The 27,716-nt window shown below is 42.0% G+C and overlaps 1 protein-coding gene across 1 annotated transcript in view; it reads right to left on the bottom strand.

Annotated features, from left to right (window-relative positions):
- Positions 1 to 27,716, bottom strand: part of LOC149315212 (voltage-gated delayed rectifier potassium channel KCNH5) — a 244,103-nt gene that overhangs the window by 211,551 nt on the left and 4,836 nt on the right. The window contains exons 2-4 of the mRNA XM_089522753.1: positions 7,292 to 7,415; positions 4,956 to 5,062; positions 405 to 533 (exon numbers count right to left, since the gene is read on the bottom strand). Of these exons, the coding sequence (XP_089378879.1) occupies positions 405 to 533; positions 4,956 to 5,062; positions 7,292 to 7,415 (360 nt within the window). The remainder of the gene's footprint in view (positions 1 to 404; positions 534 to 4,955; positions 5,063 to 7,291; positions 7,416 to 27,716) is intronic.

Here is a 27,716-nt window from a genome sequence, read left to right as displayed (position 1 = left end):
CCCTCCAGTACCACTTGAACTGAGAACAGCCACACCTGGACAAATGCAGACTTGGGACTAACATCATCATAATTTTTTCTCCTACATGATTTTTACACATTTGCCTAATGAGGAAGCCAATGGAGTTTCAAAAGCTTGCAACATGTACTTTGTGCAGTTTGGTTGGCCCAAAAAAAGATATCACTGTTTTGTGGATTTTTGATTTTATTGTACTTTGCTACATGGCCAACACAGCTCCCCTAGATATGTTTTCAGATCGATGGATAGAGATAGATGAATCACAGATATTTCAGAATGGATAGAGGGATGGACAGGAAGCTACATAGGTAGACAGAGTAGACTCATCTTTTCTTCCAATCGCATTGAGACTTTTATTTTAAAAATGCCATGCCTTTCAAAATTACCTTTGGTTGATTCATCTTCAATAGGTTGCTTGAATAAAGTGATATCTTTAAAAGTGCACAGGAACAACACCACTTTGTCATGTTCATTTCTGATCGGTGCAATTTGCATGTAAAACCAAACAGGTGTTCCTGTAATCAAAGGGGATATCTAGTGAAACACACGTCATGCAGAACAAAACAACAACACAAAGCCAGGCTCATCATCATGATTATCACTTACTGTTTTACCAAAAAAGCTAGTCATCCTTAAAAGCACTCAAGCCTCACTGAAGGTAACAGCAGAATAAAGCAGTGAAATCCAAGTGACCCTAACCATGATTAACCTTGGCTAAAATATGGGGATGATGATTATTAGCTGGAGCCAGCTAAATGTCTATCAAATATGCATGAATATGTGGCCATAAACAATGGGTTGTAGTTGCACAGATGGACAAGAGCCTGTCCCAGCTGCCTTTATACCATTTCTCTTTCCTTTCTGATTCCTCCCACTCCCTCACACACACATGGGGAAACTGTCTGTATCTCTACCATCTGCATCCCTAAACACCTGGGCTTTCAATCCATTTTATTTCTAAACAGTAAAGGTGAGCTAATTGTCAACTCAGCTCTGTATCATCCTCATTCCTCTTGAGTTATACAGGGCAATCTGGCCTGCTTTCCTTTCTCTTTTGCTGGTGTGTGGGTTGCTAACCATACAAATAGGCATAAGAGGACATTTAGACTGCTGTGACCAGCATTTGTTGTTCTGACAGCTGTCAGGCAGAGACCTATAGCTTGTTTTAGTCCACCACCACCACCACCCCACAACCAGCACATGTTCCCCAACCGATTATTTCCAACAAGATAAAAAAAAAAGAAGGTTGCCTAGTCCTGGTTAAAAATTAGCACTGCCTAAGGGTGCATCTACCCTGTAGAAATAAATGCAGTTTTGCACCACTTTAAGTGCTGTAGCTCTATATTTTACAAGATCTTTAGCCTTCTCTTCCAAAGAGTGTTGGGGCCTCACAAAACTACAAGTCCCAGGATTCTATAAGATGGAGCCATGGTGGTTACAGTGGTATCAGACTGCATTATTTCTACAGAGTAGGGGCAACCCCATGTCATCCGAACCACTTGCTTTTATTCAGATCTTGAAAATCGTACTCTTTTGGAACACAACCTGCAGAATTTGTCTGGACATCTCTCTTCCTTTCTCTCTCTGCATTTGGTGCTCCACTTTTAATAAAGTAAGCCTGCAGAAAGTGTGGATGTGTGAGTGTCTTCAAAATCCTGCAAAGCAACCAGCTGGAAACAAAGGAATGACAGCCCTTGAGCCTGTGACCAGCGTACTTGATCTGAATGACCTGTCTCAGGAGATTTGGCCCAGCATATACTATCTCAGGTGGACAGCTCAGACAAAAGTGCAGGCAAGCAGAAACTCAAAGGATAAGAGGTTGCTGAAGAGGCCTGTAAAAGGCATTTCAAGGATTTGTCCTGGATGTCTGAAGCAGCTATTTAAACTGGGAGACACTGTAAAGAATGGAGGGACACAATAGCACAAGGGCAGAGAACATGTTTTGCATGAAGAAGGTCCAAGTTCAACCCCTGGTATATTCGCTTAAAGAAAAACACCTTTGGAAAGTTGCCTGTGGAGACAGGAGGAAAAACCAAAAAGAAATTGGGAAAGTTGGGGGGGACGTTGTTGTTGTTGTTGTTGTGCCTTCCAGTCATTTCCAACTTATGGTGGCCCCAGGATTCAGTTCACTGCTCAGCCATGAAATCCACCAAGTAACTTTGGGCAAGTCACACTCTCTCAGCCTCAGGGGAAAGCAATGGCAAACCTCTTCTGAACAAATCTTACCAAGACAACTCTATGGGGTTGCCATAAGTCAGAAATTACTTGAAGCTACACAACAACAGCAACAACACAAAGCTATCATGGTATCTTCTGGGCAAGATTCCTTCAGAGGTTTTCCCTTGGCTTCCTCAGAGGCTGTGAGAATGAGATTTGCTCAAGCCCATCATCACACACATTTCTCTAAATCTTCCAGCCAGCATGGTGACTGGACATGCTAGCTAAGGAATTCTGGAAGCTGAAGTTCAAAAAAAGCAAAACTTCCAAGCTCTGATTATAGACAGACAGACAGACAGTTTTGATGAGCAGAGGAAAGTATCTTCATGAGTTTTGGTCAACCTAGCAGAGCTGAAAATTAGGTCTACACTGAGTTTTAATTGGAAGACGGTTTCCAGAAGAGGGAGAACATGAGTTCTCAAATGTTTTCTCTTTCTTTTTATAATTTATAAGAAAGGGGAAACACACACACAAACCCCAATGGCAGTGTCAGTGAGTAGTGAATCTGTGCAGAGTTTCATTTTGAACTTTAAAGGAACCCATCTGGAGGATGGTATTCAGCATCTTGAATGGCTCCTTTGAACTTCTTCCTTTAAACTTCAAACTAAAACCCAGAGTTTTTTCTCCACCTCACTAACATAGAAGCCACCAGCTGCCAATGCAAAAGACAGACACTTACAAAATTACGCTCCAGAGGAGGCCTAACCCAAGCAAAATATAGTCGAGGGAAGTAATAGTCCCACTACATCCTGCAGTGGTAAGCCTTCATCTGGAGTACTACATTCCATTCTGAATACCTCATTTTTAGGATATAGACAAGTTAAAGCAGGTTGTTAGTACACCCTGCATACCCCATACTGAATTTGGGATCTCTATATTTTCATATCTGGAGCCAGCATGTTCTTAAGAGATCACAATGTCCTTTTGGAACACCAAGTGAAGTTCCCATGGGAAAGGCATGAAAACCTGAAGACATGTGCATGATCCAGGTAATACCACAATCAAAGCTAAATGGGTGTGCTGACTATTTCTTTCCCCCTGGCATTTCCTCTTTCACCAAGAGACAAAGGAGCATTCATTGCACTGAAGTACTAAACCAGCTCCCTCTGACTACTCCCTGCCCTCTTTCCACCCAACTTCACTGTTGATTCACCCTGGGCTTGTCCTCATCCAATCACTGTTTTTGTTAATCTAAAATTAAAGCCATCAGGGAGCCCTGGTGGTGCAGTGGTTAAATGCCTGTACTGCAGCCATTCACTCAAAACCACAAGGTTGCGAGTTCAAGACCAGCAAAAGGGCCCAAGCTCAACTCAGGCTTGCATCCTTCCGAGGTCGCTAAAATGAGTACCCAGACTGTTGGGGGCAAATTAGCTTACTTGCTAATTAGCTTACTTGCTGTTCACCGCTATGATCTTTGGAATAGCGGTATATAAATAAAAAAACAAAACAAATCAACAAGTGTGGAATCCCATTATCGATTCCTGGGAAAGCCATTAGGTCTTTGTTACATTGCTAGAGATCTTCAAACACATCCCCAGAGGCTAGTTATCAGTTATAAATATTTGTCCGCAACCTAGGCTCCCTGCACACAGAGTAAACATACATTTAGTCCCCAGTCTGTGCTCCGTGTAAGAGCTGTGTCATGCTCAGACCCTAGTCTGAGCCACTGCTGCTTTCTATGGTCTACTCTTTGGACAGGTAATTATCACACACACCCTTCACCCCTCCAACTCCACTGTCCAGCTTCTATATTTCCATTTCAGTTAGTTCTAAATACTGTGTCTGTTTGAATTGCTGTCTTATGTCTGAATGCATGTGGCATATTTCTAAATAAAATATTCTTAATTCACACAGGCTTGGAGTCCTCTTCAGTGAGTACTGGTATACACAGGTCCTAATGGTCCTAAAGTCACTCAGTTTGTAAAGCTTAAGCTAATTTTCCTAAGATTTAACTCACGTTTCTTTAGATAGCAAGGCTTAGAGAAGGGCAACAAGGATGATAAGAGGTATGGAGAACAAAACATATGGAGAAAAGCTGAGGGAGCTGGACATGTTCAGCCTGGTGAAGAGAAGACTGAGGGGTGACATGATTTCATTCTTTAAATATCTCAAGGGCTGTCACAGAGAGGAGGAGACAGGTTTGTTCTCTGCTGGCCCAGAAGGTAGGACCAGGTCTAACATAAGTTACATAAGTGTCGATTTTAACTGAACATTAGAAGGAACCTCTTAACAGTAAGAACTGTTACGCAATGGAACCTATTGCCTAGAGCGGTGGTGAGATCTCCTTCTCTGGATGTCTTCAGAAAGAGATTGTGCAGATACCTGCTGGGGATGCTTTGACTTGCGATTCTGCATGGAGCAGGGATTGGACAGGAAGGCCCATGAAATCCCTTCGAAGTCTATAATTCTATGATTCTATATATAAAGTACAGAGAGTAGACAGAGAGAAGCAATTGTAAGACTACTGTCTGAAAGGCCACATCTCTTGTTAAGGCTCTGCTTACGTTTTATGATCTTTAAGGGAGCATTTTCTCTCAGTCTCACCACCATCACAAGGGTATTTGCTAAGGACATAGGAGAGGACCTTCTTGGGTAGCTGTATGTGAGTGATGCCATGTTGGCTGCCTGAAGATCCACCCTCAGAAAATGAGTTTACCCTTAATATATGTTTCAAAAGCAATGCATCTGTTTCATACTTCTCATATTGATGCCATACTTACTATTTTTCTTATACAAGAGTATTTCAAAGCAGTTCGATTCATAGTTGTCAAACGTCTGTCTGACTTTTTCAATGGTTTTCTTGTCTGTGAGTTCCCCATACATAAAACTGGACAAAGACATAAAAAGAAGCGTAAAAACAATTCTCGTCAGCTTCTTAAGCAAAGAAGAAGAAAAAGAAAAAGAAAAAGAAGGGAAGACACCATTGTAGACACACATATTTATGGCTTGACCTAAAGTATAAATTCCAAGCTCTGTATGCTTATCTATGATTTACAGCTTGTTTTGTTCAACATTTACAGTTACAAAGCTGTTATAAAAACCCCTAAAGCAAACAGTGTACAGGTGGAAGGCTTTGTTGTTAGAGGGAGGATTTATAGTGATGTTGTAGTGTGTTCAGTTTAAAGTGATGCTCTGGGTACACTTGCAAGAAACTGTGAAAGAGAGGGGGGGAGAACAATGCATAAATGTTTAATATTCTTAAACTCCAAAACCAGTCCAAAAGGCAATGTAGCTTTATCTAGATCTATAGATATAGATATATAAGGATCAGCATGATAAATTGGCTACCCGGTACCATCTTTCCAAAATGCCAGACTTTAAGGGAAAGCGAAAGCTCAAGGTTTAATTCCATTTTTCTCTGTATTTTTATTATCTTGGGTTGTGGTTGCATTTGTTTATCTCTATGGGGTGCTAAGGACATAGTCTGAATGCAGATAAAGCAGCAGCCTTTTGTTGCTGTTATTTGCTATCAGGTTGACTCCAGTGTATGGCAACTCTATTAACAAGAGACCTTCAAGATCCCTGGTCTTGCAAACTCAGTTGGTTCTCTTCCTTCCTTCATTGTCCAGTTTTCACAACCATAGATAAAAATTGGAAATACAATGCCCTGAATTATTCTGACTTTGGTATTTAATTACTTTGACCAGAATCCTGTTGGGGACTTAAGTCTTCCTAAGTGGACTTCTGTCTGTGGAAATTAGAATTAGATGGTTCTGTAAAGTCTGTATCCAGAAAAGTGCTGCCATTGTGTTATGCTGTAGGGAAGCCAGCAAAGTGATTGATGAGCATTGGTACCAATGTACAATGGGACCAATGCATATTTCGGTCTCCCAACATGGGGCCAAAGGCAGGTCACAGTATGGACTGAAAATAGTATAATATAGGTAAAGTACAATTATTATAATGAAATAATTCTTTGAAAAGCCCTAACCTATTAAAAAGCCACAAATTTAAAATAGTCTATAAATATTTAACATACAAATGTGAGAATAAAAGTACAGCACATTAAAATCCTCCTCTACAACAATCAATCCATCATCAAAAGCCAGTGGAAATTAAAAGAAGATCAGAGAGTGGGCAAGTCTAGCCTCTATTGTGAAAAGAGGCCCAGTGCCTGAGAGCAGCCACCAAGAAGGCCATCTCATGTGTCTTCCTCAAACATGTCTGTGATAGTGGCAAGGCACAGAGAAAGCCTTCCCTTGGTGATCTCAAAACTCAGGCAGGGTCATATAATATGGACTTTCAGGTTGTCTTGATTCAAGTCATATAGATCATAATCACAATTTTAAATTATGCCAGTCAATGAAATGGTTGCAGAAAGGAGCTTATATTTTCCCTGTTGTTTGTTACTACTTTCTTCTTCACAGGCAGGCAGGAACATTACATCTATCAATACATTTATCTACATGATGAGGTAGATGTACCTATGCAGTGCAAATGACTGAGAAGTTTGTTCAGTTCAATTTTTTTTATAAGAAGTAACCAAAATGTGCAAATCTCTTCATAAAAAAGATGGAAAGAATTTGTGACTTGTTGGTTGATGGATGGATTTTTAATGAATGTGGTAGAAACAGATGCTTTTTGGACTCAGTGTTTCAGAATGTATCAAAACTAAATTAAAACAGCTCCATTTTGTTCATCTATTCATCACCAGCTTTTTAAATGCAGTAGCTGATAACTCAGTGTTGTCTTGTACATGTGGAAGTCAGAAGTAGAAAGATCCTTTTCTCTGATGCAAAATATCTGCATTCATTTCCAGAGTGCAGAAGTGACGTTTTGCATGTCCATGTGCATACAGCTGCACATGCACATGCACATGCAGTTATGCATTCAATTGCACATTTCATGTCTTGCTTTTGTTGTGTGTTGCCATTCAACCCAAGGGTTGCACAACATAATCAATTTCACACGTGGAGATTGATGCCATGCAACCCTGATGCAGGATTTCAGTCTGTGACAGGGCAGCCAAGCAATATATTATCACAATGAGGCAGTTCAAAGCCATTGAGTGATCTCCCAACAACCCAAGCAAAGGAAGACAGAGAGAGAGACTTACCTGCATGTGCTACTTTTCTGCATGACGTCAGCTCTGTGGTACCCAGACAATTTACAAAATCCGTCATTACTATAAACTACAGGCCAGTCCACAATCTGAGCATTGCCCAGCAAAAAACTTGACTCTAAAAGGAAAGAGAAGAAAAGAAGAAAGGCAGAATTAATGACTTCCATCAAAGAAATGCATCCACATTATTGAGATTAGTGCTACAGAAGAAACTTCAGCTGTTATCTTGCTTAGTCCTAGACAATATGTATTAAAAGTAGTGACAATTGAAGCAGCAACACTCCTGCTGAGGAATCAAGCCCCCCATGCCCTTCTCTAAAAGATTTCATTCTATTCCCCCCCCCCGCCCATTGTTCTCTCTCATGTAGACACTTAGCATTATTGATCATTGATCATATTCAAACATACTGGACTGTTTCTGGGATTCCTCTTCCTTTCTTTTTTGGTTTAAATTAACATGTTCAAACTTTGTGTTCTCCCATGCCTGCCTGCCTAACCTCCCTTTCATGAAAAGATGGTGCCATTTTGGCTATATCAGGATCATTACAATGACATCAAATTAGGAGAAGTAGTGGATATCCTGGAGGACAGGATCAAAGTTCTAAATGAGCTTGACAGACTGAAGATCTATCTTGATCAAAATCAAAGATAAAATCTAACAAAATGAATTTCTGCAGGGATAAATGTAAGGTACTACATCTCAGCAGGAAAAATGAAATGCACAAATGTAGGATGGATGAAACCTAGCTTAAAAGCAGTACATGCAAAAAGGATTTGGGAGTCTTAGCTGACCACAAGCTAAACATCAGCCAGCAGTATGATGCAGCAGGTAAAAAACACCAATGCAGTTCTAGGGTGTATTGATAGGAGCATAAGGCCCAAACAGACAGGCCAGAATAAAGCTGCTTCAGGTCACATTGGAGGTATGCTGTTTAAATGACAAATGCATCTTAAGAGGCCAGAAGCTGCGCCAAAGCCATGCTCGGACCGCGGCTTTGGCATGGCTTTCATCCTCTTAGGATGCATGCAGCATTTAAACAGCATACCTCCAAAGTGCCCCCTAAACAGCTTTATTTAGGTCTGTCTGTTCAGGTCCATAGTGTCCAGATAGAGGGAAGAGTAGTGGTGCTCTATTTTGATTTGGACAGACCTCACCTAGAATACTTTGTCCAGTTCTGGGCACCACAATTTAAGAAGGTATCTACAAGCTGCAACATGTCCAGAGAAGAATAACCAAGATGATCAAAGTTCTGGAAACCAAGCTTTGAGAAGGCTGAGACAGCCAGATACATTTAGTCTGAAGAAGAGAAGACTGAGAAGTGACATAACAGCTATTTTTAAATAACTGAAGAGATTTTAAGTAGAGGATAGAGCTTGTCTTTCACACAAACCAATGGATTCCAATTACAAGAAAAGAGATTCAACCTAATTAGGAAGAACATCCTTACTATAAAAACTGTTAACATTGGAATAGACTGCCTCCAAGGATGGTGGACTCTCCATCTTTGAAGGTCTTTAAACAAATGTTGGTTATGCATCTTTCATAAGTGTCAGTGATATATTCAAGTATTTTACTCCAAGTCTCAAGTCTCTACCTTCAAGCCTCAAGTCCTTGCAAGATACTTTCAAGTCCTTAAGTCATTACTCAAGTCTGGGAACCAACTTTACCAGGAAAAAAGGAGGTACTAGTGAGGTGAGGGTGGAGTTTCAATAACTAGATAATCAAAATTGTATTTAGTCCTTAGTTTATAATTTCCTTGTAGTTTCTGAGTAAACCACAGTTTGTGGCCTGATCTAAGCACACAGAGAATTAGCCTGGAACATATTAACTGCTGTTGCCTGGGAGCCCGGCACTAAAAACCATATGAAACCAAGTTGGATGAAAGGCCACAACTTTATTAGCAACAGCAAACCAGAACAGAAAGGCTGGCACAAAGCATAAGGTCAGGATCTGAAGCATCAAATAACCCCACGGTTAATCGATAAGCAGCATACCTGGTGACCGCCAGGCGTTGAGATGACCTAGGGGCTAAGGAACGCCAACTGGCTGCCATCACACCAGGCGCTCTCTTGTTCTCAAAGCCCCTAGTCACTGGGTGGTGTAACCATGTTGTGGCCCCCGCAATGGCCACAACGCATGCCCAGCTCGCCCCCGGGTCCCTATTGACTCCCAAACCAGTGCTCCATAGCCCTGGTATCCAAACCAACCAGCTCCTGGCCTATGCTGCCGCCCCAAGTTGTGACAAAAAAACCCAGCACCCAAGCGGAGGGTGGGTGGGAGAGCCAAGCGGCAAATGGCTGCAGGACCCGGCCGCGTGGCCTATATAAAGGCCAAGGCCCCGCCTCCTCACCCCATGGTGAGGCTCCTCCTCCAGGGCAGCCCAACCAATGAGCTGCCCAGGAGGACTGAAGCCTCACCATAGAGACTTCCTCCGCCCCTACAGAGCGGCGTGGGCGGAAGGGGCGGGCCCTTCCGCTCAGCGCCACCAATCAGGGCGGAGGGCAGCCCCAACCTGGAAGTTGGGGCCAGGGAGCCACGCCGGCTCCCGGCGGCAAAGCAGCCAGCCCGCAGAGTCAGGCAGCCGCGTTTTAAGAGGCTTTTATCAGGAGAATGTTTTCTTTACTGATGTCCTTTTAAATTGCTATAATAATTGTTTTATTATAATTTGTTTTACTGGGTTTAAATATTACAATTTACAACCTTTTGGGTTGTTTTTTTCCCCCTCTGGGACATTTCTAGCTAATCTTGTTGTGAGTTTTGTTGAATCCTGATATTTGTAAAAAGGTGGAATGTAAATAAATAAATAGGCAATAAAATTACCTATACAACCTCAGACTGGATGTAGAAGGAGAATCACATAATAAACTGCAAGAGAGGGGGGGAAAACAGTCACATGAAAGATAAAGGTTCTGGTTCAGTCCATTCATTGCATGTTTAGGGAGCTAAAGGTGTTTGCTTTTGTGTTTTTTGAAAAGCTTCACAATTATATTGGCTTTTTTTGTTGATGAGAAAATTTACACCCAGGTTTTCTGCTATATGAGCAATCCAGCAAAGGTTCACTTTTAGACTACAGTTCCCATAATCCCCTGCCAGCATGACAATGACTAAAAGAAGTCAATTTGCCAAGGTAAGGAGCAGCCAAGCTGGCTCACAGAAAATGTAAAACAAAATGAATCAATACAGTGTCAGACAACATGACTTCAGAATGGCTTTTTATAAAGAGAGCAGGGAAACAAGGCAGCAGGAAAAGAATCAGACATCCTGCAGAAAGTAATCAACTAAATAAAACCGCAAGACAAGTAGTGATGAAAACAAAGTAGGACTGGGGGCAAGGAAGTTTGGGGGTTTTGAAGTGACTTTTCCAAGCTTTGCATCTGGCTTCTAAATTTTCCAATATAATAAAAAAAATCACTCCTGCCATAGGAACATCTTTCCTATGGCCCTTTGTCTCCAGGATGATTTGCAATGCAAAATTGCTAGGGAGGAGCAGCTCTCTGCTGAACTCTAGGAAGAAGATCTGGGCTGTATATTAACAAAAAATTATCCTGCATTTTAGAATGGCACAGACTGCTTAGAGGAAATAGGACAGTAAGACGCTGTCTTCTGTAGATCAGACCCTACAACTATCTAGGTCACAAAAACAAAATGCACAGGTATAGGAGGAGGGATATTTGGTTACTTTCTCCTGGCCTCTCTCTCACTGACTTAGTTGAGAGAAATCACTTTTGAAATTTTACAGAACTGGAAGCTAGCTGAGAATGAAGGAGGGAAATGAGAAGAGGAGAAGAAACTGGGACATTTGAAAATCATCTTAAAAAGTGGGACAGCAGAGGATTATTTGGGATTGTCCTTGCCAAACTGGGACAGTTGGAAAGTATATAGTGAAAGCTATCTGGTACCTGGGAGCAGTTCTAAATTTTGATTTTCCACTATGTTCTGCTTTTGCTCCTTTATGTTTGATCTTTGGCTGCAATAAAGCTGTAATAAAGTTCATCCATCCCTACATTTATATCCCACCTTTTTCCAATATTGGGGCTGAAGGCATCTTACAAAAGTTAAAACAAATACAGACAAAAAATACATATAGGTAAAAAGTTATTTTTAAATGCAATTAAACAGTCTATAGAATTAAAGGCCATTTTAAAAGGACCATTAAAGTAGAAGATAAAAATAAACAAAGCAGCACACCATTAAAAACCAATTGCAGACGATTCCTAAAAGCCTGTGGACTAAAAAAATTGTTTTCACTTGCTAGCAAAGTTTTATGCTTTAAAAAAACACCTCTGCTCTGTTGCATGGTTAAGCTTGACTTTATATACTTTATTTTATATCAATATTTTAATTATTAATCTCTCTATATACTTTCCTGATAGCTTGCTGAAGGATGCTCTAACAATGTTTTTAAAAATAAGTGCATTCTAGCCTTGATCTTCCTAATCTGTACTCCTCTTCTTTTCCATTATACCAGACCAAAGCTAATTTTTATAAGACCATGCAAGGCCAACACAGTAAAAGTGTTTTTTTGCTCTAAAAAGACAGGATTCCTAGAGCAGTGTTGGGACTGGGGGAGAGGTGTGCAGTATATTTTGTGTGTGTGTCGTTTTAACAGTGGCAGTTACATAACAGTAGGAAGGCAGAAAAAGATGAATCTTTACCCAAGAAGTGCTAAAATAATAGCATGGGATTGCTTCTTTCTTAGAAAAATTTGAGAGGGATTAGTTTAGAAGGGGGAAGGAGAAAAATCCCTTCAATACTTTTCACTTGTCCAACCACAAATATTTGTTTATTCTCTTTGCCCTTAAAGAAGTTCATTTATTAAGAGAAAACATCTCAGGGCTGTTCGACAGTGGAATGCACTCCCTCGGAGGGTGATAGAGTCTCCTTCCTTGGAGGTCTTTAAACAGAGGCTGGATGGCCATCTGTCAGGGATGCTTTGATTTGGATTTCCTGCATGGCAGGGGGTTGGACTGGATGGCCCTTTTGGTCTCTTCCAAGTCTACGATTCTACAATTCTATGATTCTATGATTCTATGCTCAAGCAATTGTGGTTTTATTAGGGGTTTTTTAATGTTTTCTTTAAAATATTTATACTTAAAGCTTTCTGAACCAGACTTTCTGGCTCAGACATTTCTGGAATTTGATTCTAAACAGCCCCCTAAAAAGGCTTTAAGAGTATATGTTCTTGGGAAACAGCATCCAGTTTGTAACTAGATCCCAAATGCTTCTCTCTCCAAAGAAGATCCACAGGCCTTTTCTTCCAATATAGTTTTCATGCAGCCTTTGGACTGTCAAAATATTGTCAGCCATTCCCGCCAGCAACTCAGCACGTGAAAACCAACTGCTATGCCTTCCTGTCAAAATAACTTCCCTGAGATGCTCTTGGAAGCACCTCAATTTGAAATCAAGTTTTAAATGCCTTCTTTCAAATCTAGCCTTTCAAGTGGAAACAGGTTTCAGGATGGGTGTGGGATGGAGTTAGTAACAATTTTATATATTGGGGGGGGGGGAGGAATCACTTCCATCTCTGAGCTCAGGTTAACCATCAAGCGCAACAGAAATGAAATAGGAGGTCAATCAGTTGTTCATCCACTGTAGAGTTAGCTTCCTTCTTCCATCCTTCACTGGTAATATTGCCCAGTAATTCTATTTCACTGTCTTCATCTTTGCAAGATTGCTGGACACAACAGCACAGAGTGTGACCCCTGGTGGCCAGCTGAGACATTGCTGACAGTCCTCTAACAGCTATTTCATCCTATCATCTCCAGCTCAGGATCCAAACCACTTAAAGCTATTTTTAAAAAAATGTCCCTGTTGAAATCCCCTAATTCATCCTGGCTACAATGTGTGCCTCTACAACAACAACAACAACAACAACAACAACAACAACATTTCTGTCCAAAGAAAATTCTAAATGGGTTGGTCAGCAAGAGACCTGCTCGCATACAGGTCACACAACACTCTTTCAAGAATGATGGGGGTTCTTTGGATCTCTAAAACAGTCCCATGCAGCCTTGGTATTTTAAATGACATGTCAACTGGGTCTCATGGCAATTGTAATCCAAAACTCTGGGTGAGACCTGGGTGGAAGAAGACTGTTCAAAGCTTGACATTCAACTCTACCTGCTCAGATCTACTACTTGAGCACACCAGCATGGTATAGTGGTTTGAGTGTTGGACTAGGACTCTCAGAGACCAGGATTCAAATACTTACTCAGCCATGGAAATACACTGAATTACCTTGGGCAAGTAGCATTTTCTCAGCCTCAGAGGAAGGCAAATGTAAACCCCTTCCAAACAATTCCTTCCCATGATAGGTTTTCTTTAGGGCTGAGGTCAGAAATGACTTGAAGGCACATCATCACCACCACCACCACCACCTGAGCAGTCTCCAAAACTTCTCAAAATGTAAGTATAGCTACATCAGTGGTGCACATAGTGCACCGCCTTAGTCCTGCACTCCGTTTTCATTAGCATCCAATCATAATGAAAATTACATCCCCCAAATGATTGCCATCATTTCTACCTCCTTTAAATTTTCAGAGTTGACCAATTGTGTCAATTGGAAAACACACCCATTGTGCACAATACCCTAAAAGTTCCAGAATTTGAGTCACCAGATGCTGAAACAATTGGGACAGTGGTTCCCAGCATTTGGTCCTTCTTTAATTTTTGATTGTTGGCCAAGTTGTCTGGAGCTTCTGGGATCTGAAGTCCAAAGCAAATGGAGGGCCAAGGTTTGGGAACCACTGTTCTAGAAGTGTTGGTTCTCTGTTCAACAAATGGGTTAATCTACTATAGTTAGGACTTAATCTGCTATAGTTAGGACTTTAGGTCAATTGTCCTGTCCACAATACAGTAAGGTAAACTGCTTTACCGGATCAACAGCCATGATTACATTTGCCAGAGTGAAAACTTGAGAGGGTTCTTGTACCTTTAATGACTGTGTAAAAGGGAATTTTAGCAAATGATGCTTGTCACCTATTTGCATTACAAGCAAGTGCTGCTGAAGTTCCTTTTTCTACGCAACTATTAAATGTGCAAGAGCCCTCCTTAATTTTCAATCTGGCAACCCTAGCTATGATTCTGTACCAAGCTGAATTTTTTCTTCTTACAAAAGACTCAAGTTAGACCAAAACAACAAGGCCAAGTGTGGGGAAGATGGTCCATGGTGAGAGCGCCACTTGTTTTTGTTTTTATTTTTTAATGGCCTCAATGAACCTCCATGCCTTCTAGCTTGCCATTTAAAAAAAATATTAACAAACAATAAACTAAGAATATCACAAAATAAAAGACAAATAAACACACACACAAAACAATGCAGAGTCGGAAAAGAAAGTTTACTCAAAATTGTGAGAAACAAAACCAAGCCAATCATGAAGGAGTCCTGCTGAGACAGTTTGAGATTTAGAAGATAAGATTTCATCTGCTTTAATTTAAAGTATCAGTCTAGCATTCAATAAGAATGTCTCTCCAGACTTTTTATTGCAGCAATGGGATACAAAGGAGACCTCCAGAGCTGTTCAAATATTCTGTGAAACCAAACCAATTTGTTATTTTAAAAATATCAATTTTTATCTCACCGCTGATAAATCTCATTTTTGTAGGAAAGTTTTCATTAAGGGCTAATGCAATTACTTTTTTCAGCCAATTGCTCTTTCCAAACTCCTTGGCTATTTTAGGACCAAGAGAGACCTTTAAAAAAAAACCCAAGAAGGGAATCATTTTGCCAGCATGAGCTCTTTACAGCTGAATTGTTTTTCTGGATGCTTATTATTAATGAGAAAATCAGTAACGGCCACCTATCTCCTTTGAAGACTTGTCTATTGATCCATTTCACCCTGAAATGCACATCTGTATAGCTTGGCTCTAGGTCAAAAGTAGGGAACATTTGGCTATCCAGATGTTTTGTGCCACAGCCTCTGTGGACCCATTTCATTGATCTTGTTCCCTGTTTTTTTCTGGAAGTGAAGTCCAAACTACCTGAAAACCAACATGTCCTCACCTAGATATATACCTAGGCAGTCGCCAGAATGGACACCTGCTCCAAAGCTCTCACAGAATCCTTTGCACTGCTCCTTATATCAGGGTTCTTGGCAGGAAAGAAACAGAACAAGGGTTCCTCAGAAGGGGTGAGGAAGACATGGGAGGAAAGTAACAAAAAGTTTGAACTCAAAAAGAAACCCAGTTACTTTGGAAAGTGTTTGAAATGCTGGGATGACTGGAACCTGGCTACCCTGGGGAGGGGGGTATCTTTGATTTTAAAAGTCCTACATGTGTAAGCAATCTGTATTCATCAGAGAGAACTCAGTTGCACTGTATATTGACAAGCATCTTCTATTGTGTCCAGGAAACTAGTTAGTTCACATTCCAGATCAATAAACCTGCAGTGTAAGAGCTTAGTCATATCTTGTCTGTAAACAGAAAGCCTTCTTATAGCACTGCTTGCTGTCTTCTAGGGTCTCCAACCCCTTACTAAACCTTCAGCCTCCAAAAACTGTTTCTAGCTTCTGTGTCACACTAGCCAATGACAATTTAGGCTGATGCCACATTGAAGAATTAACTGTCATAGATTCAGCCTATGGAATCCTGGGATTTGCAGTTTGTTGTGGCACCAGAGCTCTCTGACAGAGGAAGCACTTTTTTAAAAAACTTTTTTCTTCAGAGAGAAAAAACACCCATTCTGTGTGGGAGGAAAAGGTCTTAATTGCACAGAAAACAAATGGCTGACATCTTTTTGGTGGATTACAACCGAGTTAAGCTAAATGCACACCACTGAAACTCATTTTTTTTTTGGTGTGTCATTGCAGAGGTTGGAATTTTGTTCTGATCACCCGATGACCAAAACCCCTCTAAACCCACCTTGTGAGCAACACCAGGGGTCCCTCGCACAGCACAACTGTAGCACTGTGATACCAGGGCTCCATCTTACTTGCACCTGAGGGAGAGGTACTTAGAATTCTCTGTCAAAGACAGCTCTAGAACCTCACCAAACTACAAACCCCAGGATTACATATCATGCAGACATGGCACTTAAAGTCGGCCCTTGATATCCACTGGGGTTTGGTCCCAGGGCCACAGTCTGTGGATGCTCGAGTCACATTAAATACAATGGCATAGTAAAATGGTGGCCCTTGTATAAAATGGCAAAATCAAGCTTTGCTTTTTGGAAAACTATAAAACTGTCACACTCCCTGCCACCTCCATATGATCAATTCCATGTTACTGAAAAGTGAGTGGCTGAGTGGGGGCACATCCAGCTATTTTCCTGTGGTTGGACCACACTTTAAAGACAGCATCTGCAGAGCACAAACAAGAAGCCCTGGAAGTCTCACCAGGAATACTGTGTCCAGTTCTGGGCACCACAATTCAAAAAGGATATTGAAAGCTGGAGCTTGTTCAGTGGTTAGGAAGGTGACCAAAATGGTTAAGCATCTGGAAACCATGCCTTATGAGGAGAGACTTAGGGAACTAGGTATGTTTAGCCTGGAGAAGAGAAAGTTAAGTGATATGATAATCCTGTTTAAATATTTGAAGGGATGTCACATTGAGAACAGAGAAAGCTTGTTTTCTGCTACTCCAGAGACAAGGACGTAAAGCAATGGATCAAATTACAGGGAAAGAGATTCCACCTAAACGTTAGGAAGAACTTCCTGACAGTAAGAGCTGTTTGACAGTGGAAGACACTCCCTTGGGGTATGGCGGAGTCTCCTTCTTAGGCAGTTTTTCAGACGGACCAAGGTACTGGAGAGTCAGGCCAGGACAGGATACTTAGTTCTGCATATGTAACTAAGGGCCTGAACAGACAGGCCAAAATAAAGCTGCTTCAGGTCACATTGGAGGTATGCTGTTTAAATGCTGCATGCATCCTAAGGAAGCCGCACCAAAGCCATGCTCTAGTCCTAAGAACCAGAGTGCAGTTTTGGCACAGCTTCTGGCCTCTTAAGATGTGTGAGTCATTTAAACAGCATACCTCCAAAGTGACCTGAAGCAGCTTTAATTTGGCCTGTCTGTTCAGACCCTAAGTAACTGATGTAGAATATTAGTTACTATTATTAAATTTATTTATATTCCACTTTTCCCCCAAGACTGGATGCTCAAGGCAGCTTACACATTAAAAAGATTATAATTAATTAAAAGATTATAATTAAATTAAAAACATACCAAAAGGAAACATTGGCGCATTACAAACCGCCATTTACTACGTGTTCCGTGCGTACTAGGGTTAGAAAAGGGCATGCTAGGGTTAGGAAGGGTCTTACCTTCTTAACTGGCTCTGTCCCTAGTACGCGCGGAGCGCGTAGTAAATGGCGATGCCCATCCACACTGGTGCCGCCATCTTTACATCTCGGACGCACAGCGTCTGGATGTGGCACGGCGGAAGTGACACCACGAGTGCGTGGCTCGTGCCTCGCGGCGCCACTTCCGGGTGCCAAGAAGAAGCGCCATTTCGACACTTCTTTTTAGCTGCGCCGGGAAGCCTTGCGGTCTGGCCTCTGGGGCTTCTCGGTGCAGCTAATGGTGGCGGCGGCAGACCGCCCACTTTTGGGCGGTCTGTAATGCGCCACAAAAACCAAATTAAACTATTAATCATATTAAAAACAATAGCAATAGCATTTGCATTTCTATACCTCTTATCAGTGAACTCAGCATTCTCTAAGCAGGCTGTAAACCGATTGCCCCCAACAAGCTGGGGCCTCATTCATGGAAGGCTGAAGCAACCTTGGAGCCCTGGGATCAAACTCACAACCTTGTGGCTGTAGTACTGACTTTTAACCACTGCGTCACCAGGGTTCCTTAAAGCATGCACTTTGAAAAATAATTTCAAAAACTTTAACAATACAATTTAAACTAAGACAGCACCTATGGCTCTTTCTTTAGAAGCCTTCCATTCTGAAAGCTTGTCTGAATCAAAAGTCTTCATCTGAACATAGAACAGGTATGAAGGGACCATTTGGCCTCCCTAGAGAGGGAGTTCCAAAGTCTAGAAGCAACCATTGAGAAACTTCTCTCTCATGTTTCCACCAAGCATACCTGCGAAGGTGGTGGTTTTGAAGGAATCTCCTGTGGATCTCAGGGTCCAGACAGGCTTATATTGTGCTGCCACACTGGAGAATTCATGCAGTTTAGTGGTGGTGTGTGTCTTCAAAACATTTCCGACCGTAAAGCGAACCTATCATGGGGTTTTCTTGGCAAGGTTTCTTCAGTGGAGGTTTGCCATTGTCTTCCCCTGAGGCTGAGAGTGTGACTTGCCTAAGATTGCCCAGTGAGCTGAGCTGGGAATATGCCTCTGGTCTCAGAGTCATACTCCAACACTCAGATCTCTGTGCCCTACTGGCTCTCTGCATGCAGTTTGACACTGCTTTAATTGCCACTACTCCATCCTATGGAATCCTGGAATTTGTAGTTTGTTGTGGCACCAGAACTCTCTGACATAGAAGGCTAATTAAAAAACTAAAATCCCAGAATTCCATAGCATGAAGCCGTGGCAGTTAAAGTGGTGCCAAACTGCACTAACTCTGCAGTGTCAATGCAGTGAGTTTGTCAGATACCCTGGACCTAAGCCATATAGGACTTTATAAGTTATCATCAACTATTGAAACATAGCTACATACATCCCCTGACACAGGATCTTGGACAGCTGTTTTGCATAGAAAAAGGTTAGGGGGACAAAACCTTCACATGTTTCAGGATGTTGAGATCTTGGTGAAAAACTGGGCAAGATACCCATCTATTATTCTTCCAGGCAGGGTTTTCCAAACTGTCAGGAAACCCGTCTTTCAACCTGGGAGTGGATGCTAATGAATAATGAATATTCTTTCCATCCCTAACCCACACTACACCTGAGTTGTTAGTACTGCAGCATTGCTAGAATCTAATGATTTCACACCAACAGACTATATGAAAAGGGGAGGGGGGGTTAGGATCATAACAAAATAGTTAGCTTACGCTTCAGTAGCAGGGAAAAAAAACAATAGCACAGTTTCCCTGAAGAATGAGCATCGGGGTAAATTCCCCAGTGAGGTCAGAAAATGAAAAGGAGGAGTTCTTATCATGATTTAAAGAGGGATTGGTAAAATATTCGGGAGAAAGTGCAAGATCTTAAGACACTGAGAGTGAACAGTAGCTTTTCCTTTGCACAATTGTCCATAGCAACCAACCCTTGCACCATCCCACTGTGGTCTAAGCATACTCTGAATCAAGGGCACCCCCTTCATTATTTTTTTACTGCTGAAAACAATGTCAGAATTAGAGCTCTCTGCCATTTCCAATTGATCCGTCCTTTTCTTCTGCTCTGTTTTGTAACACAGTGATGGAGAGACACTCAAAATAAGAAAGTGAGAAAGTAGGTCAGCTACAAACTGATGGTGCCAGGAGCAGATAAACTCAGGTTTCATTATGGTGGGAACCACTATGCTTTGCCCCTCAGTTTATAAGACAACTTATCATAACAGCCTTTTTCATATTACTTTTTGAAATCATCACCAGTAAACCCCCCCCCCCCGCCTGCCCCAGGTATCCTTCTGTCAGCAGATGAAAACGTCTTTATTCAAACAGGCTTTTAGAACTGAAGGCTTTAAGGAAAGGGCTTCTAAGGTCCAAAACTCGCTGCAGAAATAATCCAGTTTGAGACCACTTTAACTGCCCTGGCTCAATACTAGAGAATTCTATGAACAGAATTGGATTATTTCTGCAGTGTGTTTTGGACCTAAGAGGGTCTTACATTGCTTTAAACTGTACTAATAGAAATAGTTCCTCCCGACTTGCCCCCTACCACTAACCTCCTGGTACCTTCTACTAATAAACTCTCTGGGTTTCCCCCTGTTTCTCTGGATGAACTCTCTAAGCTGCTAAATTCTTCCAAACCTACTACCTGTTCTCTTGATCCTATTCCCTCCTGTCTCCTAATCTCTATAGCCCCTTCTCTTCTGCCCTCGCTCCTCTATATCTTTAATCTCTCTCTCTCTATGGGTTCCTTCCCTTCTGACTTCAAACATGCTCTCGTTTCCCCAATTCTGAAGAAACCCTCTCTCAACCCCTCTTCTTTGTCTAGCTATCGTCCAATTTCTCTTCTTCCTTTTCTTTCTAAGGTCCTAGAATGGGTCGTTTATTCTCGCTGTATTAAGTTTCTTGAAGCCAACTCTATCCTGGACCCTTTCCAATCTGGCTTCCGCCCACGGCACTCTACAGAGACAGCCCTCACCAAGATCTCAAATGATCTCTTGCGAGCCAAGGCAAACGGCCTCTACTCTATTCTCATTCTTCTTGATTTATCTGCAGCCTTTGACACTGTTGATCACTGTCTCCTGGTTGATTTACTTTCTGACCTTGGGTTCGCCAACTCTGCTCTCGACTGGTTTAAATCTTACTTGTCAGATAGATCTTTTGCAGTGGTCACGGGTGGTCAGACTTCATCCTCTGTTCCCCTATCTGTTGGAGTTCCCCAGGGCTCTGTCTTGGGTCCCCTTCTGTTCTCTCTATATACACTGTCCCTAGGTAAACTCATCAGTTCTTTTGGTTTCTCCTATCATCTGTACGCTGACGACACTCAGCTGTATCTCTCCACTCCTGACCTTTCGACGGGGCTTGAACAGCAAGTTTCTTCTTGTCTGACTGCCATCTCTCAGTGGATGCGGCTTCGGCGCTTGAAGCTCAACATGTGTAAGACTGAGCTTCTCATCTTTCCACCTAAACCCACCCTTCACTATTCCTTTTCTGTTTCTGTCGACGACACTTCTATTCAACCGGTTCATCAAGCCCGCAGTCTTGGCTTCATTTTTTACTCTTCTCTGTCATTTATTCCCCAGAACCAGGCCACCGCCAAGACCTGTAGATTCTTTCTCCACAACATTGCCAAGATCCGTCCATTCCTCTCAATCTCTACTGCCAAGACTCTGGTCCATGCCCTAGTGGTTTCGCGACTAGATTATTGTAACCTCCTTCTAACAGGGCTTCCTCTTTCACACCTCCATCCTTTAATCTCTGTCCAGTATTCAGCTGCCCGTATTGTCACATCCGCTCGCCGCTTTGACCATGTTTCACCTCTTTTATCCTCCCTTCATTGGCTCCCCTTCCCCTTCGGCATCCGGTACAAGCTTTTGTTACTGACTTTCAAAGCCCTCCATGGATTGGCCCCTCCTTACTTATCTGACCTTCTTTCTCCTTACATTCCTACTCGCACCCTCCGCTCTTGTAGTCAAGGTCTCCTGTCACAGTGTAGGACTGCCACTGCCCCCTCCCGAATTCATCCCTTCTCGCTTGCTGCCCCTTACTCCTGGAACCTTCTTCCCCCACATGCACACCTCATCACTTCTCTACCCAGTTTCAAAACTGAATTAAAGTCTATATTGTTTAGAGAAGCATTCCCAGAGGTGAGCCCCTCTCTGACCCAGGAAGCCTCCTTTTAACCATCCATCAAGAAGCCAAGCCCTTCCTCCAGTCCATCTGCCTTGGTCCAGGCCTCGGAGGTGGAGAAGATCTGTTGGACCTGATCCTATTCCCCACCACCACTCCCTTCTCCTTTTGTGTCGTGTCTTTTAGATTGTAAGCCTGAGGGCAGGGAACCGTCTGACTAAAAAATTTATGTAAAGCGTTGTGTAAATTTACAGCGCTTTATAAATAAAGGTTAATAATAATAATAATAATAATAATAATAATAGTTTCACTGTTTGTTATCCTTTTTAAGTATATGCTTTAAATTGTTTTAATACTTTTAATAGTTTAATTTGTATGTATTAAACTGTGAGCGAGTGTACTATAGTGGTCTGAGCATTGGACTATGACTCTGGAGATCAGGGTTCGGCTCACTGAAAACTCACTGGGTGGCCCTGGCCAAGTCACACTCTCTCAGCCTCAGAGGATGGCACTGGCAAACCCCCTCTGAAGAAATTTCGCCAAGAAAACTCTGTGTTAGGGTCACCTTAGGGTCACCTTATGGTGAGCCTGGGAATGGCTCACACAGTATGTGTGTGTGCATATATATACACACTCTCAATTTTTTTCCAGGCAAGCATTCTCTGAAGATGCCAGCCACAGATGCTGGCAAAACGTCAGGAAAAAACTCTTCTAGAACATGGCCACATAGCCCAAAAAATCCACCAAAAAAATGGCAGGTTCATAGGGGAGAATATGGTCATTCAGATAACCTGGATTTGAACTGCAGAGAGATTTATACATCATCACCAGCCAGTGGTGTCACTAGAGGGGTGCAGGGGGATGTGGACTACACCAGGTGACACCCTAAAGGGGGTGACACCACCGCTCCTCAAACATCTGCTTTTGGGCAGAAATGAGCTGTGGCATTTGCCTGCATCTGGTTAAAATGCTGAAGAGTTGGGGTGAGTGGGGTGAGGCTCAGTGGAAGGAGAAATTTTTTCACTGCAGCCATATGAATCTATGTCTATGTAAATGCACTGAGGCTGTGTGTATGATATTGTAATTTAAAGGTATGATTTTAATTGTGCTAGTTGTTGCCATCACAGCTATAACCAAGACATTCAGTGACATTAGCGGAAAAAACATTACTACGGATTCTGCATGGAAGGGCTTCCCAACCTGTGCTCCAAGGAGCCCTTAGGGCTCTGCATGCACTGCCCAGGTCTTCCACGGCTGCTCCAGGAAAATGAAAGAAATAAAAACTGAATGAAATTAAAGAATAAAAATATATTCTTATATATACACTCCTAAACACCATTAACTTCCAATACATAGGGGTTCTGCCATAGAAATAAGGGCTCAGTGAGTCAAAAAGTTTGGGAACCCTTACTGTATAATGTGGGATGGGAGGAGGTCAGTAGGGGGTGACACCATGAGTTACCACACCGGCTGACACCAACCCTAGTGATGCCACTGTCACCAGTACTTTGAATTGTGGTCAGAAATGGATGGAAAGCCAGTGGACCTGTTGCAGGAAGGAATTTAGGTGCTTCATGTAGCCAACCCTACAGCAAAACTATAATAATTTGTTTTGAGAGGAGAAATTGTACACTATTCCTAGACTTCATGAATGGTTTTGTCAGGATCAAAACACATTACAGAAATAATCCAGTTTGAAACCACTTTAACTGTCCTGGCTCAGTGCTAGGGAATCCTGAGAACTGTACTTTATTGTAGCACCAGAGCTCTCTGACAGAGAAGGCTAAATGTCTCATAAAACTACAGTTCCCAAAATTCCTTAACATTGAGCCAGGGCAATTAAAGTGGTCTCAAACTGGATTGTTTCTGCAGTGTGTTTTGTACCTCAATCACCATCCCTGGTGGATGATGCCAAACAAACATGAGCCAAGGATGAAAGACCTACATTACAAATGCGGCACTCTAACTAGGACCTTCTCTTAGTTCTTTTATCTTAAAATCAGTTGTAAAATCTGTGCCAGGAAGCATCCTGAGTAGCACATTAGCAATTCCTTCCCACAGTCTAGTCCTGGGGGTGTTAATCAAAATTAGAGATGAGCAGATCTGCCAAGTCCATTTCTATGGACTTTCTCCCTTTGTGCCATCAAGTCTGCTCCATGCCAGCCTCCTGCAGATCCTGTTACATTTCTTTAAAATATTTTTGAATGTTTTAACCTACGCACATTAATGTTTCCTTCTATAGCACTAGGAGATCCTGTGTTATAGGGTGAGATATAAACATTGAAACAGACCAACAAACCGATAAATATCTGTACAGATTTTTTAGTACATTTTTCAAATGGATACATTAATGAACACATGCTACCACTGAGCAAATGTATAGCAGTTTGCTTTAACTACATTGTTTTCATGTACCACACTTGGGATCCCCTGTGGGAGAAAAGTGGGGTTTAAATTAAATAAATGAATGAATTACTGCTTGACTGCTTGTCCCTACCACTCCACAATAGGAGACAAGGCAGGGTATAAATGTTTTACGATACAGATTCGTTAATAAATTAATGGGTAACGATAGCATCACATCAGTGCAGGTCTTGTAGTCCTCAGGGAAGGATCTACACTCCAACCATTCTGAAAGAATATCTATTTGCATGTGTGTGCATGTGTATCTGTGTGTAATATCCACTCTGTTTGTGTCCAGTTTTACACACAAATCCTGTCTTACAGAAACCTCTGGGAATATTTGATTCAGGCCTACATCAAAGTTAGGACAGGGTTGGGCAGGCTTCAAACTGGCAAGTGTGTGAGAGAGAAGGGGGGAGGGAGGGAGGGAGATTATGATCCTGGATCTGGAAACGTATCATCACATTCTGCACAAGCAGAACAACAAAATGTCTCCCATGATGGAGAGGGGAGATAGGAAAGAAGCCCCCAGCTGTGATCCTATGGCTGGACACACAGCAACAAGGCATCAAGTGGGACCATGTACGAATTCTCCAGCTGTCCTGGAAACAAACCACAGCTGCGGGGAACATAGCTCTGCCTGCTGCCCCACTCTTCAACAACAAATGGGTGTTTTAGGGGCACTGCCCTCAAAGGTGGGTTGAGGGGGATTTGGTCTTTGTGCAAACTTGAGAATGCCAGTCCCTGCACTATACTGGCCCAAAATGTGGAGGGAGGGGGCTTACACAAATGTAACTTAAACTTATGGTGGCATCAGTCACTAATAGGATGCCAGCCTATGTTTTATGAGCACCTTGCCATCTATCAGCTGGCTCCAGGTGCAAAGCAGCAGCTCAAGTAGGCAGACCTATGTTAAGAATTCCTGAGCACACCCTCAGATCATGAACCTCTCAAGTACCAGAAAGAAGTTAAATCTTCTCAGACAAATCCCATGCCTTGTTTTCCTCCAGTCATTTTTGCAACAACCAACTGCACTGGTGGTGTCTGTTGTTGCCTCCTTGGCTATAGGGCACTGAGGCTGAGGTGTTTTATCTGAACTTAGCAGGAAGCCTTATTTATACTTGCATACTTAATTACTTACTTGGGCTGCATTCACATTGCAGGAAGAATCCAGTTTGACACCGCTTTAACAGCCATGGCTCAATGTATTGGAATGCTGGGATTTGTAGTTTTGTGAGAAATCTAGACTTCTCTGTCAGAGTGCTCTGGTGCCACTGCAAACTGCAAATCCATAAGACTCTATGGATTCTATGACAGTTAAAGTAGTGTTAACCTGTATTAATTCTGCAGTGTGCCAGTAGCTTCAAACTCAATGTGGATTTGTCACTCCATTGGAGTTTATCAGAAAAGGGAAATTGAAAGTATAATCTGATGGCAATCTGAACATAATCATGGGGTTTCACGTTATTGCGTGATAACCCACTACACACAAATTCAGGCAATGGGAAGTCAGTCTGAATGCAATCATGTGGTTTCACGTTGTTGTGTGATAGACTGCCACACACAAATTTGGGCAATGGCATGCTATTTTCAGGCAATGGGGAGCCAGTTTGAATGCAATGTGTATTCACGTAATTGCACGAAACTAGTAATTTTGAGTGAATGCGTTCTGGCCCCACTTTCTTTTCATTCAAATTTAAGAGAAATTCCTCCCATTTGATAAACACCATTGACATGGGAACAAACACATCCAAACATCTTCTATCCAGTCCAGCCTTCTGGTTTCCACCAACCACCAATAGCTGTTTTAGACTTTCACAGACATAAATGGTTGTCATGAAAAAAAAAACAACTCCTAGGACAGAAGCAGCTGGAGAAACTTTTACTGCCGTTCTAAATCTAATTTCTCCTCATCCTGAGGATGACCATGTTCAACCTGCTGGCTATACCTAAAGGTGAGAAACTTGTCAAAGTGACTACCCTAATTCAACAGTAACATGGGTTAAGACACAAGAATTCTAAGGCAGATTTTATGTGTGCGGCACTCAAAGTCCTGGGCTTCGAAGGTCCATTTCCGTTTCTGACATATGCATTTAAAAAAGAATCTCAGCATCGATCCATCCCAAACAGGAATGAATTCATGGACTGTGGTGTGTTCTTATAAAAGAAGAATAAAGGGCGACAAAGTCCCATGTGCTATTTGATGGTCCAAAACCTTTTATTTCTTAAAAAGCTCAATACATTTTGGCCTTGTCACCTGTTGACCATCTTCAGGGGCTATTACCAGAAATTTCTGGAGTTGCAGTCTGCACTCTCAATCAAAGTGGTCTCTATGACAAGAGCAAAATGCATTGGGCTTTTTAAGAAATAAAAGTTTTTGGACCATCACTCAGCATATGGGACTTGGTCTCCTTTTATTCTTCTACTGTGAATGCGTGCTTTCCGGTTTTTTGTTCTGCTCCTTTTGTGTTCTTGTAAAACCAAGAACTGAACCACAGTGGTAGTTGATGCCTACTGGGAGTACTGGAGCAAAGAGCAATGTCACCATAAACTAAACCAGGGGGTCCCCAGAGATGGAGCCAATTACATCTCAAATGCTACCTATTGTCCTCCCTTGCAGTGCTTAAGGATGCCTTGCAGTTGGGGAAGTATGTTGGGAACGCAGGCCTGAATCCACAGGTTTAGATCCAGCTGGGAACCAATGTGGAATAGTGCTTTGAACATTGGACTATGATTCTGAAAGACCAGGGTTTGATTCCCAGCTTGGCCATGAAACTCACCGGGTGACCTTGGGCAAGTCACATGGTCTTGGCCTCAAGGGAAGGAAAAGCCAAACCTCTTTTGAACAAATGTTGCCAAGAAAACCTCATGATAGGTTCGCCTTAAGGTCACCATAAATCAATATGACTTGAAGGCACACAACAACAGTGTAGAACCACTGGATGAAAAGCTGAATAGTGAGTTGACAAGTAGGGAAATTCCACAGATAGTCTGCTTTAAGAAGGAACCTTTAGGAACCAGGAGTGGTGTCCCATCTACCCACACAGTAGGGACATCCCTGTTGGTCCCTAATCCTTGATGGCCATCCATTCCTAATCCTTGCATGTCCACAGATTGTTTGTTTTTTATACAACTCACTGGAATAAACCCTATATTTTTATGGTGGTTATTAATATTAAAACTTGGTCATATCCAATGGTCAGTGATGGAAATGGAATTCTTATGTTTAGTATGTTTTGTGAGAACATTAAAACTATCCAGTCATCATAATAGTGTCAGGATACCGGGGCCTTGAAGAGATTGAAAATGCCAAGGGCATCATGAGGCAGATAGCATTGCTGTGTTCTTATTGTTGATCAATAGCTTTTCTCTATTTTGGGGTGGGGAAACTGGAAAACATCTCTTCGGGAGTAAGCAATATATTACTTAAAGCATATAACAAAGCTATCCTGCTTTTGACACCACATTGTTCTTTCTGTTGCTTTGTTGTTGTTCTCCTTCTGGTCACTTCTGATTTATGGCAGTCCTAAAGTGAACCTACAATAGGGTTTTCTAGGGCTGATAGTGTGACTAACCCAAGGTTAGGCAGTGGTTTTCCATGGCCAAGCAGGAAATCAAACTTTGATCTCCAGAGTCATAGCCCAACACTGAAACCATTATACC

This window comes from Sceloporus occidentalis, unplaced genomic scaffold, assembly GCF_023333645.1.
Source record: "Sceloporus occidentalis isolate IW3139 unplaced genomic scaffold, rSceOcc1.0.p SCAF_4, whole genome shotgun sequence".
NCBI classification, from domain to species: Eukaryota; Metazoa; Chordata; class Lepidosauria; order Squamata; family Phrynosomatidae; genus Sceloporus; species Sceloporus occidentalis.
This window is presented reverse-complemented; position numbering and strand designations above follow the sequence as displayed.